Here is a 17,800-nt window from a genome sequence, read left to right as displayed (position 1 = left end):
GGAGATCTCAAGTGTCTTGAAAATATTGGTGATTTAGTCTGGTTAAGTGCCTGTGGTGTCAGGAGGAGCAGGGGTGGTGGCTCCCAAGCAAAATTTACCCAGAAATGTATGTGAAAATCTCTTGAAGTACTAATAAGAGAAACTCAATCCCCTGAATGTGTCTCTGTTTTGCAAGCAAGTAAAAAAAAAGCATCCCTCCACGCTCATGCGCCTACAGGGAATATTCCAAACCTGTGGGTGCCCCTGAATCTCCCTTTAAGCTTCAAATCATTTAGAGGATGTGTAAAATCACACATAAAATAGCAGCTTTCACACATTCAAGGATGCCTATTATAATATGCAAATGACAACAGCATATACACCAGTTACTCTGGAAAGCATATATACGTGTTGTGCTTTTGCACTTAAGGAGCTGACAGAAGCCTGAGGAAATGTGCATGATTCATGATCTCTTTTTGTTTTTAAAAAAAAGGGTATGTAACTGTTAGTACCTGCAGTATACTAGTGAAGGTAAGAGTATCTTAAAAAACAAGTATCTTGTCAAGACTGCTGCAGTTTTGAGAAGAGGAGATAGAAATCCCTCCAACACATCTTCTGTGTTATTACTACCTCTTCAGAGACTGGAGGCAAGAATCAATCTTTTTAAGGTACACATTGAAGGGAGGAGGAAAAGGGAAATATGGGCAGTGCTGTAGACCATAAAATGTCACAGTGCATGCTGAGCACATTTCCAGTGAATTCATCTTCTTCTCGTTCCCCCAAAGTTACTTTGTCTCCTCAGAGGAAGAAAGAAATGGGCATTTTTCAGTGAAAACTAGGAATTAGAAACCAGGAATGTGCCTATAACTGTAATATGGGCAAGCAAGAGTTTGGTGATGTGAGTAATTAGTACAGGATTGCTGACTCCTCTGAGTCAGGAACTGCTTTTGAGCCCTACTGTTCCCTGTGTTGTTGAGAGGTAATGAGCTGTTAGATAAGGTTAGGGACCTTTGTTTACACCACATTGTATCTGTGTCTTCAGGAAGGAAGGCCCTTTTCTTCCTTGTGCTCACTGCAGGTAAAGAAAGATAAAGATGAGAGTGGCACAAGCTTTTAGGATCCTTCAGCTACTCCAAAGCACTGCCCGAGGGTTGGACCACAGTGGAGCTGATCCCAAAGGAGATGCCTCCCACCTTCTTCATCCATAGTGAAAACTTCTTTTGAACTGCAAGGGGTGTGAGTGGGAATAAGATGAAGGTCTGGGCAGAATTTCTCAGAGGTGATTTCTGAAATAACACAAATGCATCCCTGGGGCACATACTACCTGCAGATTTTAATTCTATGGCTTCTGCATGAAATTGCCACCAAATTTAGAATAATAACAAGCACAGGCTTTTGTGTGAGTTTTTAGGAAAATTACCAGAAAGTCATCATTTTGTCATATAACTAATTTTTGCCTAGCATGCAAAGCTATATACAGAACAGCTTACAAAATAATGTTATGAAAGTCACACTAAAGCTATTATCAGTAAATAAAAGTGCCAAGTGAGAGTGGAGAGCTGTGAATTGTTGATGACAGAGCTGGATATTGAAAACACTCTTGTAGGTGAGTTTACAGATCTTAATGCAATTGGGCACTAAGAGCAGTTTTAAGTGTAGAAGTGTAGTACTACATTGTATAGTTGGGCTAACTTTTCATGCTAGTTTTGTTGGGGCATTCCTTTTGACTTTCTAGCTGCTAAGAACAGGTTTGTGCCTGTTGGGGGAATGTGCTTAGATGATCTAGATAGGAAAGGAAGGAATTTTAACCGGTGCCCAGGGGTGTTGGGGTATCAGTCCTCTGGTGTTATGTGAAAGAGGACTTCATGGTGGTGTTTAGAGGCTGTGTGGGAGGTCAGACAGTATCGTTTATCAGAGTCCTTCCAAGAATGGTGGAAAGGCACTTTTTGAGTTGCATGGCTCCTTCATTTGCAAGAATTGGCAACCATGAATCACAAGCCCAGCCCAGATGAGATGAAAAATCATAATTTTTCTTGTACAATCATTGAATTCTTATTGTGGGACTGGGACAGAAGTGCATATGACCTGTTAGGGGATCAGCTGCTGGGTTTATGGAGACCGTTTCACTTGGTTGTACTCATCTCTTACCAAACTGATGACTCATTTCTCCCCAGTAAGGAACAAAGTGTGTTTGTTAACTGGGCAGCAGGTGTTTTAATTGGTTCATCTGTCTGACTCCACAGGAGCGTCTCCTGCTCTCTGTACTTCCTCGACATGTTGCCATGGAGATGAAAGCTGACATTAATGCCAAACAGGAAGATATGATGTTTCATAAGATCTACATCCAGAAGCATGACAATGTCAGGTAAGAACAGCAGCCCATCTCCTAACTGCTGGGGAGGAGGGACCCTCCCAGTGCTTGGCAGTTAACACGCAGTGATGAAGAGGACAGTGACACATAATCCAAAATAAGTGTAAAGACTCAAAAGTATCACCAGTTAACTTTTGAAAGTTTGTTTATAGGATTGCCACATTCCTGCAATGTCTTCCTTTGAGAAGCAATTGTAACTGAGTTCTTTCTTAGATTTTTTTTTTTTCTTCCTCACCTGGAGTGAATCTCAGTAGTTTTGAGAAGGAAGTGTATTTTAGTTCAGTTATTTTTTGACAGTTTCAAGCACGCTTCTGATAAGCCACGATGGGGTGCAAGTTAAAGATTGGCAACACTTTCCATGGGGTGAATTGCAGAGCCCAGCTGAGGTTAAGGTCACCTCAAGTGGTCTCTGCCAGAGTGGAATTACAAGCAGGAGGTCTGTTAATGACAGCCCTTGGCACCTGCTCAGTCACCCAGCAGCGTGTTGCTTCTTAGTCAGCTTGGGTGAGCAGAAGAAATTGATATCCAATCTCTGGCAAATCAATCAAAATCAAACACAGGCCTTGTTACTGGGGTAGTCCAGCACCGTGAGCTTCTGAACATCACCGGGTTCCCACTGTCCACTTCCCAGGGAAGAGGCAATAAAGTAGATAAAGTTGTATTTTAGTTGCTTGATATCTTTATGGGCTCCAGTTACAAAGTTAAATTTAACTTAATCTTGATGCATTTTACCTCTGCTGTTGTACCTGGCCTCTTTGGGGATCACTTACGTCTCTGCTAAGCCAGGTCCTGGAATATGTCACAGTTCTGTGAATCTATAAATACTTCTGCTGAGACACAGGGACTGGGGATAGAGAGCTTCCCTTCTTCACCTCTCCATTTCTCCTTCCAACAAGTGGTTTTCCTGTAAACTGCTTGCGTAGCTTTCTCTTGTACATAGCTTTAAGTATGCTCGTGAATTATATTTTCCAATACTTGATGCTCAACAGGTAAAAGTGTATTTCTTAAATTTCTAATATACTGTGCCTTGCATAATCTCCCAATAGTTGATGCTGGGAAATTCACATGAAAATCTGAAGCATCTGAAGACATTTCGTTAGCATTGAGGGTAGTGGGGAGAGGTAATGTACAAGTAGAAAATTGGCAGAAGGTTGCCCACTGTTGAATGTAGAGTCTGATATAAGACTCACTGAAATCAGGACAAGTCTTTGTGCAGGCTTGGATGCACTTCATTTCAGCTCTTCATTTTTTTTTGGTGGTGACTCAGTAAACAGGTAAAGATCCACTAGCAATACTGAAGACAAAAACATTATGAGATATCAAAGACAATAATGGTTCAGTGATAAAAATAAAGAAAATACATATGGTGATGAAGGTAAAGGGAAGAGGCCTTCCAAATTGCCCTCAACAGATCATGTGCTACAGTAATTGGATTAGGTTTTGTGTCTTTAAATTCATTTTTTCCTTAACGGCACTGAGCTTGTTCCAGAAGGTGTGTAAATTTCTTGTGTCAGATGCCATTTGTGAATTTTCTTAATAAAGAAATTACTTTTTTCCAGTACTCAAAGGTCAGCTTGACATTCAAACTGAATGCAATTCGTTAGATATGACATGAGGCTAGTCATTATGGTATTATAGACTTTCACATCAATTTCCGTATGTTGTTATTTGCGGGTTTGAAAGTTATTCAGTACAGTCAAATCTTAGTAAAGGCTCTTTAGGATGACACTAATTTGAAATTTTAACTGTATCATCAAATGAACAATAATAAACTAAATTTGCAAATGAGTAACTTTAAATGGAGAGGGTAATCTGACAGAACTATTATAACTGGAAAAAATAGCCCAAAGAAAATGGATGATGATGAAGAAGAAGAATGGAGATGTGAAGACCTGAAAAGATACAACAAAAAATGATGCATGACCCAGTGTATAGAAAGAGAAAACAGTTGGCTATGATTTTCAGTTATGGCTGTGAAGTAACATGAAAGGTGAAACGTATATATAAATGCCAACCAGTTCCTTGGACTGTCCTGATGGGTAGCTAACAGGAAGCTTGCAAACACGTAATTTTCACATCTTATGAACTTTTCCATAATAGATTACCTTCTGCAGCCTAAGAGTAATTTTAACACTGTTCCTCACGGTAATGAGTGTTTAGGAATCAAGCCTTGCAGGTGCAGATGGCCTCCAGTCCAAAGGGAGGCTGAGGTCACAAAAGACCTTGCAAGGGGAAACAATTTAAATGATCTTCTTCAGAGTATGGACTTTGTTGTCTGTGCCTATGAGGTCCTAAATCAACACCCACTGAGATAATGGAAAAAGCTGGGAAAGAGAGGTAAGAAATAGCAATAAAACAGTATATGTACTGAGAGCAAATGGAAGGTAACTTAGGAACATCTTATTTTCATGTACTTTAGGGAAATTAATAGCTAAGTATGAATATTGAAAAAAGGAAACATGATTTGAAACAAATGACTCATTTCACACTAAGAGTTCAGCATGGAGCCTTTGCTCTTGCCTGGGTGCACTGAAACCACCTCTAGTGGGAATGACTGCAGATGATTTTGAAGCACACAGAAACACACTGGTGGTAGGTGGTAGTGTCTCAATGATGTGGATTAATGAACTGGCTGAATAAAAGCAAGCATGCTCTTTACTTTTCATGGGGAAAAGCTCAAGGGGAGGCTTTTGAGAAGAGAACACTGTAAGCAGTTTTGGTTTTGTCACTATTCAAAAATATCATAAGATCTAAGTTTTTATGAGCTAAAGGTTATTGTGTCAAGGCAATTGAGAAGTATGTGAAGTCGGTGCAAGGGTGCTGTGCCCAGCCATTGAATCTGGCTTCCTGTTGATGATTTATGAGCCGGAGCATTTCCTCCGCAGTTTGTAGGAGTGGGAAGGACTGTATGTCTGCACAGAGGTGCAGGTTTCCCTCCTCTGTCAGCTGTATCCAGTGATTTTCTTTTCCCAGTCTCCCAGATCAGTTAAAAAAGTAGATTATAAATGAAAGTAATGGATGGGAATTTTCATTATCTATTGATCTAAAAGTTTGAATGCATCGTAATGCCTGGATCCTACGATCTTAATTTTTACTGGATCTTCAGGGTGAGGTTGCTCACCACTTTCACAGTCAACGTGGAAATAACGAGCTTCACTGACACTGAATGTTTCCATCTGGGTTTAACTTTGGCCCTTTGAACTTGAGAAGTGCAGGAGCACAGCCCTGTGCACTTAGCCGGGTTTGACATTTTGTGTGGGAGAAGTGGTTTACTAAATTCTGTTCCAGAGAAGATTAAATATTTTAATTTTCAGGGATGATTGGGTCTGGGCTTTTGGGACCACCTCTAATTTTAATTAAAAGCAAACCCAAAACACTCTACTAGTAGAAAATGCTATTCTACAATTATGTGAATTTACTCTGTGTTTGTGGGGTCTGTTTTAAAATGAGGAGTATTTAAATGACCAGTTCTTCTGTGATATGTTTAGGTTTAGTTCCTAGGTTACATACTGTGTTTTTCTTTTTAAAAAGGTTGCAGGCTTATTTTTCTTTCCTTTTTTTTTTTTTTGGTTGGGGGGGGGGGCGGGGAGGGGAGAGGAGCAGGGCTAAGATACAAGAAGTCAGTATCAAACCTATGTAGAAAAAAAAATTTCCTCTAGTGCCAGTAGTAGGTCTGTAAAACAGTCATGATCCTTTAATAAGGGACAGTTCTGCCATGATATTGCTTATTGTGTTACGCTTCTCTTAGAGGGTGGGCTGTCTCTCTGTTTGGGGAAACAACATTTTATGCAAAATACAGTGGTCTTTCTGACCTGAATGGGTAAAAGCAAATCTTTTTAGAGCCTTATCAGGACTTCCTGTGAATGAGTTCATAATCTCCTGCTTATTGTTATGGAAAGTAAGGTTCAGAGACTAATTTATCCACAAAGAAAATATGATTTCCTGTCACTTTTTGGCAGCAGAATTTGTTTCAGGATTATGTTCTTCTTAAGAATTTAGGGTGATGATGAAACTAAGATGAAGAGGTTTGGGGTTAATACACTCTTTTTTGATGCAAATGAACAGAACCTTTTAACAGAGAACGAAACCATTTCCCATCCTGATTTATTGAATGAGAATTAACTTTGACAAATCCAGAACCTCAGAGCGTGATTTGACCTTTCCCACATATGTGCGTGTTAAATATAAATTCTATTGTCAAATGCAATCAGGAAAGGAGTTCCCCAGACTATGCAAGTAATTTGGACTAAACAACAAGGTGAATTATGTAACTAAATTGGTGCACGTTATCATGAATGAGATTATGTCTGATAGACAACCCTAAAATACACATAGATAATATTGTTTATCTATCATGCTTCCCAGGCTGAATTTTAAATGTTTTACATTACTATTGCTATTTATAGTATCTCACTGCAGTGATAATGGCTTTAATGCTATCTAGGTTTCGCCAAATATAGTAATCTCTGCTATAAAAGGAGGTTTGAAGTCCTCTGTGAAGGGATAAAGGTTGGCTTTGTAATCAAAATTCCTTTGATGAACTGTTCCAAGAAGCTTATTTTAGGGCTGGCATCCAAGCACAGTGAAAGTGACAGTTTCTTCTTTTCTCCCTTTCACATAATTCTTATGAATCATATACTCAACAACATTAACCTGATCTCGGAGCTTTTTAAACATCTTGACAACTTGAACTAAACCATTTGCAGAAATTAAACAGTCCATCTGCTTTCAGCTTTGTAGACAAAAACATTTTTAACTAGTTTTCTGGTTTAATTATGATCTAACACCAAAAATTCTCCCCTTAAACATGACCAAATAGTTTGCACTTGGGCTGAGTGTCGGGATATTCAGACCAGCTGTGTCAATTTATCCTCTTCATCCTGTAAGCGTTGTGATGCTTAATTAGTTGCTTATGAAGTGTGTTAAATTTCTAGATTGCAAGGTGCTGTGTAATTGTATGCTATTTTTGAAAATTTCAACTAAGCAAACGTCTTTTTCCTCCTCCCACTGTCCTCACACACAGGACATCTAGTCTTGGTGTTTCTTGGTGTGAAAGGACTTACCAATATCAACAACAGTACAAAGCTGAGCTCTGATTGCAGCTAGTAGGAGGGTTCACAGGGTACAGCTGTAACTGGACATATTAGTGCTGGGGCTTGCCAAAGCAACACGCTGCTTAGTGGTATATTCTTGTTGGTGAGTATAGGCATAAGGCTGTTTTTTCTGGCTTGCTAGACGTGCGTTTTGAAATGTTAATGGGTTTATCATGAGGTATATCCTACCAAACCCAGGTCAGACGGGAGGTTGCCTTTGGAGGTGGTTATACCAGTGGGCTGATTTTGATCAAGTGCTCATCTGATTCTGTTTTCATGCTTTTTCATGGGAGGTTATTGAAGCTAAAGTGAAATCACTTTAATCTTACCATGTCTAATAAATAAAACTACAGTATACCACGTATAGATTTCTGCCAGTTCTTCCATAACAATTTCAAGTATTCCCCAAATCTGTTGTCTAAGCCAAATTTTATGTATCTTTAATTTCTGTGGAAGGCCTTATTGCCGGAAAGGGCAGGAGCAGAACCTGGTTTTAGAATTTACTGTATGATCCATCTCCCTCCTTGTCTTCTCCCCTTTTTGGGGGGAGGCAGAATGAAAACAGATGATTTATGTTTGAAGATGAGAAGCAGCATTAAACAGGAAGAAGCCCAAGAGCAGGTTTTATCCATGTCTTGCTTCCTGGTACTGCTCTACCTGCCAGTCTGTGAGCTTCAGTCTCCTCCCAAAATGTGTTAATGGGTCGGTGGGTTGTTTCTCAGAATCAAGTCTTAGCAAGACCTCTACCTCCTTTTCAAGGTATATGCCCCAAGCAGAAGGTTAGTGTTGCAGGTAGGTGGGGGGAAACTGTGTGGGTTTCATTTGGGTTCAGGCCCCTCCTGCATTGCCATAGCTTCTGGTTGAGGCTGTAGGCTGAGAAAAGTGAGTAGGAGGGAAAGGATCCGCCTTCCCACGTCTTCCCCCAAATGATGGCAGTGAATTTTACCTAAACAGGAATTCTGTTTCCCTGTCAAAAGCCAGCTCCTGAGAACTTCTACCAGTGTCTGCCCGGAGTGAATCTTGGCTTTTTACTTTTCCAGAAAATATAATGTATTTATTTTTTTAAGTTAGTAATAATTTTTGTAAGTGTGGAAGTAGGTTTCACTCATGAGTGAATGTGAATTACTTTGCTATTAGTACCACTAATTGCTTGACACTTCCTAGCCATTTTGTTGTTTTTGAGGGGGAAAATCATTGTCTTTTGGATAAAGACATTCAAGATAAAATCCATGTGTAGAGAGAGGAATTTGCTTAGTTTGCAGCCATTGTTACACCTGAACTTAACATGAAAGCTGTGCGATAAGCCTGAGCATTAATATTAGAGTGAGTTTTTCCACCCAGGATCACCCCCTCTTTTCAGTATGTGTGTATCAATGGTTCAGTCTTGAAAAATTTTAAGTCAAAGAATAGAGCTGGTTTATATATTTTATTAAACCTATGTTTTTGTGCACTGTGCACAGCATCCTTTAAGAAGAACAAATACATGCTACCTTGTTTAAGTATTCATCTGACTCTCTGCCAATCTTTTTGAACTAGGAATATATTGTGAATTTGGTCCCTATTGGGAACTCCTGGTGTCTTCAGGGGCATGAGAGCGCCTTGTACCCTCCAGAGAACAAAACAGATAAATAACTGGCTGCAAGGCACCCCGCTGGATGCATTACTTAAACACGTGTGTTGTAATAAAGATAACATCCCAAAAGTGCAGCGTGCCAAGTCACTGCAGATCTGCAGCCACCAGCAAGCCATCAGCAATTAGGAAGAGCCTGTGATGTATAATTCACACCCTGCTATTCTGAGTTTACACAAGGGTCTGTGAAGTTCACAGGGTGATGGAGTGAAGTGTGTTAGATGTTTTAATGATGAAATTCTGTGAATAGTAATTTGGAGAGAATAATGAAGGTGCCTTCAGAAGTTTACAGAGCAGTATTTTAACTCAGCAAGGCTGGATTCCCTTTTTTCTTCAATAGCACTGAAAATATACTTTAAAAAAATATGTCAGGCAACTGATTGGCCTGATAATAAAAACAAATGTATCAAACTTATAGTAAAAAAATGCATCAATTTATGTTTATTGAACTAATGCACCCCTAGTCTTCTCTGCTCTGGACTAAACTTGACAATGAAAATTGAGTTTTCTTTCAGAGAAACCAAAACTTTACTTTTGTAAAGACTTGCTTGTACAGACTTGCTTTCCTTTTGTAAAACTTGGTTAAATTTCAGTTAACAAACTACTTTGTCATCTAGTTAACATGCAAAGTGGTTTTAAGAACACTGAATTTATATAACACTTGAAGAGGTTCTTGTTAAAATCATCCTACCTTTTTGCTTCCTCCTCAGACTATAATGACTGAAAAGCAAAAAGCAGTTCAACTTTTTATTCCGTAATGCACTGAACTTTTCAAAAATATTTAAAGCCCTCTTACAGAAGCTGCAAACTGAGGCACAGTTTTGGATGGGGATGGATTAACTTCTCTTGTCTTATAACTATATTTATATCCCTCAACAATTGTTGCTAATTTGTGCATCTGTTCTTACTGGTTTATATATAATTTTGACACTGGAAAAATGATGAAGAGGAGACAAAAGCTGAAACCAATTAGTGGAGAAGAGCTCTCAAGTGGTCTGGTATCCTGTGACTGAAGTTAATGCATTGCTAACTTGAGTATATGTCCTCCAGTAATTGAAAGTCGTATATTTTTTAAACTTCCTCTTTTTTATTAATTTTACTTGATACTAAGTGGTTAAAAAGTTAGGGAGAGGCTGGTACTGACTGTGCAGGCTGCATAATTCCATAAATGGTGTTTCTATGAGAAACCAAGCTAAGAACAGGTTGCTTCAGAAATGAGAAGCAACAGGAAACTGCACAAAACAGCAAAGAAGGCAAAAGACCAAAGAGATTAAATGAATTTCAGCACGCATGCACACACACATCCCATACACCACTGGCAGGGGATTGGCCTTGTGCAATGGTAGAGGCGCTCCTTTTAGAAAATTGAGATTTTTCTGTGTCCGTTTGTTTGTTAGGAAGCCCTAGAAAGATGCATGCAGTTTTAAATGGTTGGAATAAGGATTTGTAAGACCATATAGATTCTGAGGACTCGGAAGTTTGCAAATAGTTTTCAGAAATTGAAAAGAAATACGTGTGTGATATGCTTTAAAAAGCAAACAAAATACAGGATATAGGTATTATCTTCTCTGATATCATGGCTACAGGGATCTTTGTGGTTGCTGTATGTGTGCTTGACAAATATCTGAGGCTCTCAAAGGTCTGAGAAATTCTATGTTCTTTACATGTCCCTGTTTGATCCAAACTCCTAAATGAACCCCTTAAATATACAGGAGGATCATCAGGCTTTGAAATCAGCTTCCTCAACTCCAGTTCTACAGAGCTGACCCTCAAACCCAAAAACCTAGTGCAGTGACCCCTTGTGAAGCTTGGATCTGTGTGACTCTCAGCAAAATATTTTCTCCTAGCCTTCTGTTGCAGAGATCTCCCCAGTAAGTGGCATGCAGAGGGCTGGATGGCCACGGCTTTGTTCATTTGTAAGATCATCTGTAAATGTCTATCCCCAACGGTAGCTGTGCAGAGCATCTGGAAGCACAACTTGCCCTCCCACATGAAGAGGAAGGTTGAATGTGTGAGGCAGTGGGGAATTTTTCCAGCAGAGATATAGTAGTGACAGTTTGTTGATACACCATGTCAGGTGTTTTGTTTGGAGTTTTTTGTTGTTGATTTGGGGAGGGGGGGTGGTTAACTTTAAGCTTGATTCTCTGTGGAGTCTGATAATACGCTGGCTCTATTTTCTACTCACTGGGGGGTAATGTGTTGCTAATAGGAGGCTAGTAGGACAACCCTCCTTTTGACAACTACTTAATTTCTGTTATCTCCAAAGCCTAGCAGACCCCTGCATCAGTGCTGAATGCAGTAGCAGTTTGGAGAGATGCTTTGTAACATCCTGGGCCATGAAGGAGATGAGAGACCTATGTCACAGAGCTGATGGGATATTTGCAGGGTGGGGAGGTAGGCAAAAAAGACAGAAAAGACCAAAAAACCTTGGAAAACAAGGAGCAAATTTAGCAATTGTTAGCATTTTTTAGCAATAGACTGGAGGAAAGGAGACTGGAGAATGGAAAAGAGATGCATGCAGTTTTAACCAGTAGACAGTTGTGTGCCATCACAGTTCTGGTGGAGAGTCTCCAGTCTTGGGAGCGTGCACACCAATGCACTGATGCTTTCTGCTGTGGCTGTTTCCAAAGAATGAGCTAATAAGAATCAATTTGTAGAACACAGCAAACAAAACTTTGGCTTCTGCTCAGGGGAACTTGAGCAATTGCAGTTACAGATCAGGCTTCAACAGAAGCCAAATGCTGATCCATAAAAGTATAATTATTCTGTTTCATTTGGAACCTTTTGTTCTGGATTGCATTCAAAACTACTGTAAGCCCCTTTGTGAGATTCTTTTTCTTTCCAGGCAAGAGAAAAAGAGGCCTTTTGATTTAGTAGTTCTACTTTGTTTCAGTTAAAAAGGAGGAAAAACCCCACATCATCTTTGCCTTTTTTCCTTAAGAATCTTCCCTTCTGCAGAATAGCAGCCAGCAGGTCACAGTTTAGGATGACAGGTCTAATGTAGAGACAAAGTTGTGTTATGGTATATAAATGGTATGTCATATTCTGGTTTTGAGATCCAGTATTCTTTGTAATTTTCAGCTGCAAACTGAATATTTTGTTATTGAAATCTGAAGTGATTACAAATTTCTTGCAAAGCCCAGAAACCTTGAAATTGCAGATGTGGCTTACCTGCTGAGCTCTTTTTCCTTGGAAGTATATAGTGGTAGAAGGAGTCAACTGAAAGTGGTACCTCCCTGAAAGCTTAAAAAGAACGGGGGCGGGGCGGGGTGGGGGGGAGAAAAAATAGTATTGGAGAACAACTGTACAAAACTAAAGCTGTGTTTAAGGATTAAATGTGTCATTTTGAGGGGGACCTCTGAATCTGAAAATGGCACGGGATGGTGAAAATATTTTTTCATCTGCTATAAAATGGTATGTCTGCTGAGAATCATCCAGGGCTACACTTTTGTAATGCAGAAGCCCAATATGAACTTCATTAGCATTTATTAGATCAGTGTATTTTGCTTAAATGCATGCATTCACTGGCTTATTTAAATCTCTTTAGTATATTCTTTCATCCCTTTTTAGGTTATTTTTCTTGCAGATTCAAGGATCATTTCTAGTGGAGGATCATAAAAGCTGTATTTTGTTGGTCTCTCATGTCCTGCAGCTTTTTATTTTTCCATTATGTGTATCAGACACAGCATTTATTGTATTACTAATAACTGAACAAATTCTAAGTCATCTTGCTGGATAATGGGAATGGCCTGGAAACACCACGTGCATTTTTAGTGCCTTATGCTCACAAACTCTTGTGAAGGTATGCACTGCTACCAGTCAACCCCACAAGGGGAGGTTAGGGTTGGGGAATGGAGAGACCAAGATTGACAGTGATTTCTTTAATTTTACTTGGTAGCGAGACTGATTAGAGCTTACAAAATGCATGGCTGCTGTTACAGAAATGTCCTAACGACTAGACCTTGAAGGCTCTGCCCTGCCTGCACTGCAGAGGAATTGTGCAGAAAGAGCAAGCAGGGAGTGTGCACAAATACACGTGCTCCTTGTGCTGGGTGCTTCTCGTGACTGTTGGCTGTGCTTGCGGGGGGAATTAGCAGCACATTTCGGCTGGGCTGCCATGTCAAACAGGCATCTTTCAGTTCCTCACTAAAATGAAAACCCAGAGAAATTAATTAATTCAGTTGACATTCCAGGTGACAGAAAGTAAAGCACACAGGTAGTAAAGATCTGAAGAGACACAAGTGATGAGGCATGCCATGCTCATCTGGGAGCATAGGGGCTTGACCCACATGCTGGTGTAGGTTATCTGGATTCAGTTTTCCCATGTGCCAGAGGGCATTTGAGGCCACATCTCCTAGGAGAGGCCCTAACAGAAGAAGGCGTCCTCATTCTCTTTTGTTAACTCTATTTCATTTTTTTATATAAAAGAATCAAAGCCCAGAGCAGCAGCTTGAGTCCCGCTGTCCTATGTCACAGAGCGCACTGTAATCAGCAGGGCAGAGTGGGGTGCTTGCTGTCTCTGCATCTAATTATTCTGAGTATTTTATACATAATGAGCAGCTGCAGCACGAGGTCCTGAGGGCACCCCTGTTCCCAATCCAAAATAACCCGTTGTCCAGTTCAGGCAGAGGAAAATTCAGATCCATGTTTTCTCACTTCTCGGGCGAAGGGTCTTAAGAGACGGTTCCCTTGCTTTGTTCTCACTCCATTTACTTATATCTAGTGGGTGTTTGCAGAATACTAAGAAATCAAGGTTACAAATTTATGTGTATATTAATGTTCCATAAAGATGTGCCAGTCTGTTGTAACAGGCCAGTAGTATTTTAGCTGGCAGGAATGTGGGCCCCCAGCAAAGATGTGGCTACAGTCATGTAGCAGGCAGTGTGGATGTGGTAGGGCTGTTCTTAAATGCTGGACATGTATCTTTATTTTATTTTTTTTTATTGTAGCTGCTGACTTGGTCTGAGTTTTATCTGTTTTTCTTAATAATAAGACAAAAGAAAAAAAGAAAAACCCCAGTCAAGTATTCCTGTAAGATGCTATAATAAGGCTCAAACTGAAGTGAAAATGTATCTGCTGTGTTTTCTAGCCTCAGTAGTCCTTGACTAACCACAGCATGTCTGAAGTAACCAGGAGGGGCAGCGGCCAGTGGGATCCTGTGGATGATTTGCTTTTGGCTTTGCTGTTAACTTTTTTCTGGTTCTGTTTGTTAGGATTCTGGTGACTGGCTGTTGTCAGCAGGATTTTTTTTCAGTTGCATAAGGGCTGAGAAAACAGTATCTGTCTGACTCTTTCACAGTGAATGGCTTTCAAGTTAAGCCGTGGCTGCAGTTATTGTGTTCTAGCTGTGACACTATAAATAAAGTTATTAACAGCAATATGTAAATGGGTTTCTATTTTTGTTCCCTGTATTGTTTGCAAAATCTAGGGCAGTTATTCAGTAAGAATCATCTGCTATTTAGCACTGAGCCTACCAGCATTTGATGCTGTGTGGGCTGCTGCTTTTTTTCCCCCCTTTGTTTCTTTCTTTGCACTGGCTTTTAGAATCCAGCTCCTTTCCAAGTTTGTTTATTGTGGTATATAAGAAATAGAGTAGCTGTGCTAAGCATTTTCAGGCTTCCGGAGAGTGGCTTGGTACTTAAGAATAGAGAATCATCTCTTGATATCTGAACTATAGGAGCATTAAAAACAGCTATACAAACATCAAATACCACAGCTGTTGTTTGCCTTAGTGTGCATCTTGCAAATTCCAGTTTCTTCAGAGATCTTTACGGTTTGTGTTTTGTTTGCGTGCTCAGTTTCCTTCCGCTCCCCTCTCCATTGCTCCGGATCTGCCTGACAGCCTTGGGCCCTGTTTGTGCTGGAAACTTGTACGGCATTAATTCATGCAGTTACAGTACAGCGCCCTGAGGGAGAGCATGGATACGTTGTTTTAGAAACACTTTACTACAGTTATGGCTACTCCTATCTGGAAGAGCAATCAAAGGCATCTGTTTAGAAACCTAAATGTGTCTGTGCTAGGGACAGGAGCTGTGTAGCTGTTAACATACATACTCCATAAGACATTTCACACGAGACGGTTTGTTCAAACTTCTTCCTGTTCTGCAAGTGAATTTAGCTCTGGCTTCCCTGAATCCTCTACGGGGCAAGTCCCAACCTGTTTGTCCTGTGACTCATTAGGCACAATTTTATTGCCAGCTGTGCTAGCCTTCAGATGGGTATGTGTCCTCCATGGCACTTTAATTCCATTTCATGCAGCTTTGTGAAAGGCCACCCTAACACTGGGACACCAGCAATCTGTGACTCCAGTTTCACTCCTTGCTTGAAGTAGCTGTTAGTTTTGTAGTGTACATAACAGATGAATATACAGAAGTGTTTTGAAGTTGTGACACCCACTGTTCTGAACTGAACTCATCCTTTCAAATGCCAGGCAGTTATTTAATTCTTTTTGGTTTTAATCTTCAAGCCAAATTTGCTGCTACTGTAGTGGCATAGAAAGCCAAAATTAGCTAGCCTGGTTTTGCATAGATGTAGGAAGATCTGACACAGTAGCTTCCCTCTTATTTTTATGGTCTGAGAAATGTTACCATAATATATATTTTAAGTGGTCTCTAAGGTGACTTTCTATGCTATAGAAGACATCTGGTCAGACTCTATTGATTTTATTGGTATTAGTTCACTGGTAAACTAATAACTGTTTACAGGAACTTCATTTGGAGATGGTATTTTGCGAATATTGAGAGTAGCAAGCAAATGACTTAGTGAAATATCTCAATGCATTACACAGAAATTAAATTTTCTGATGGAAAATGCAAGAGAAAAGCCATTTCTTTATACACAGATTTATTATTCTGGTGGTGGCAATTACAGTAATTCTCTTGAAATCAAGTTAAAATTATATGCCTGCTTCATTATAAGAAGAAACCACTGATTGCAAAAATCAGGGGAGATTCAGTGGAAAGTTAAAAAGACTTACATATGCAGTGGGCAGACCTGCCTCACCACGTTCCCTGCTCCAGCATCTCAGGAGTAGGTTTTGTGCAGATGTTTCCTGGACTCATGAGGCCAGGATTCACACTCCTGCTTTGCCATGTGTTTCCCACATGACCTTGAGCAACTTTATGTATTTTCTTTATATACCATACTGATGTCCCTGCAAAATGGTGTATTGTGGCTTTTCTAGCACCAATGAAATTTTAACAATTGCTTAATGTAAGTTTGAAGGCTTAATGTGCTTAAGAAGCTAGAGATGCAGTGGTTCATTTTATTTTATAAAAACAGACATTTGAGACAGAGCCAGGTAAGTAATCGATCATGGAATCAAATGATGGGCTGTCAAAGATTAGAATCAAGGTGTCTTGATAGCTAGTGTCTTGACCAGCAGAATAATAAAACGAAAGTGGTGTAGATGTTTTCTGATATTGCAGTATATAATCTGAATGCCATAGAATACATTTAACACTGCTTGCTATCTCTGAAATAATGGACATATGCAAGTATCTGAAATATGAGGTATATTACGGGCTGAAGACATGCATAGAATTTAATATTCTCTGTTCAAGGATGGTCTTTGCATAGAAATACTCATTTAGTGAGCTCACCTATACTGCTTTCTAAGGGGGAGTGGTTCTACTGCTGATATTGATTGTGCAGAATTTCATTATATTTACATTGTTTCTCCATGGCAGCTGGAGTTTTCTGTGTCACCAAAGGAATCAAATCAAAATCTCAAGTGCCATTGATCAATTGCGATATGATGGCAGATCACATCTTAAAAAGGAAACAAACCCCTTAACATTGTAGCCCCTGTAAAGTTGAGAGCACTTTACTCGTGAGTTAAGGATATCTATTCATTACTGGTTCTTATCAGGTAAGGAATATTAATGTAGCGTACAATAATCAGGTCACAAGTTCAATTTCCTGCAGGATTTGTTCCTTTTCATTTAATTCTGAAATTATGGCCAATCTCCCATCTCACTAAAAACATCATGTGTTTTAATATTAAATTTATGATCAGGTTTGTTTATTAATTAATAAAAAGTTGATCCCTCAGTTAATGAGCTGTACCATTTTCTTTGGCCAGCCTCTTTACCTTTCAGAATAACTAACAAAGGATTACGTCTTCATTTTAAAATTTTTCTCCACTGATGTTGCATTGGTGTTTCTCAGAGAAGTGGCCATTATGAAGTGTGCACAGTTAAATCTCTCTATATGCTTTGGGTCCATTTCTTTTTACAGTTTCATCAGTGTCATTTTAAAAACACAAGTGCTCAATTACATTTAAAAGTATAGAAATGAGAAGGCAACAAGTCAACTCATGTTGACTGTTCCAAAAAGGGCAGTAAGACTCGTGTTCCTGTTCTTTGGCAGTTTTCCCAGCAAATGGCTACTTCAGTATTATTGATCTAGTAAGCTCCCAAACACAAACGGTAATTGTGTACAGAGAACATCACATCACTTGTCCATTCTCAGCTTATCCATGAAACAGACTGCATATTTTGGTACCTACTTCCCTTGGGAAAATGAGATAACTATAGGAAAGTCATAGTTGCTCCTTAACGTTTTAAATTCTGTCATTTATATACTAATGTAATGTTTTCATTATGCAGTGGCTTTCCAGAGGGAAACCCTGACTTACCAAAATTGTGGAGTAAATAAATCACAAAAGGACAGGACACTGAGGAAGCTAGAGGAGAGAGTGAGGAAGAAGTAAGATTAGGTTGAAAT

The 17,800-nt window shown here is 39.5% G+C and overlaps 1 protein-coding gene across 2 annotated transcripts in view; it reads left to right on the top strand.

Annotated features, from left to right (window-relative positions):
• Positions 1-17,800, top strand: part of ADCY5 (adenylate cyclase 5) — a 223,838-nt gene that overhangs the window by 133,237 nt on the left and 72,801 nt on the right. For both annotated transcript variants that reach the window (XM_027804760.2, XM_027804753.2), the window contains exon 3: positions 2,223-2,344. In XM_027804760.2, coding sequence (XP_027660561.1) covers positions 2,223-2,344 — 122 coding nt within the window. The remainder of the gene's footprint in view (positions 1-2,222; positions 2,345-17,800) is intronic.

Source organism: Falco cherrug, chromosome 8 (genome assembly GCF_023634085.1).
Source record: "Falco cherrug isolate bFalChe1 chromosome 8, bFalChe1.pri, whole genome shotgun sequence".
NCBI lineage: Eukaryota > Metazoa > Chordata > Aves > Falconiformes > Falconidae > Falco > Falco cherrug.
Note: the sequence above shows the minus strand (reverse complement) of the source record. Positions and strands in the feature narration are given on the sequence as shown.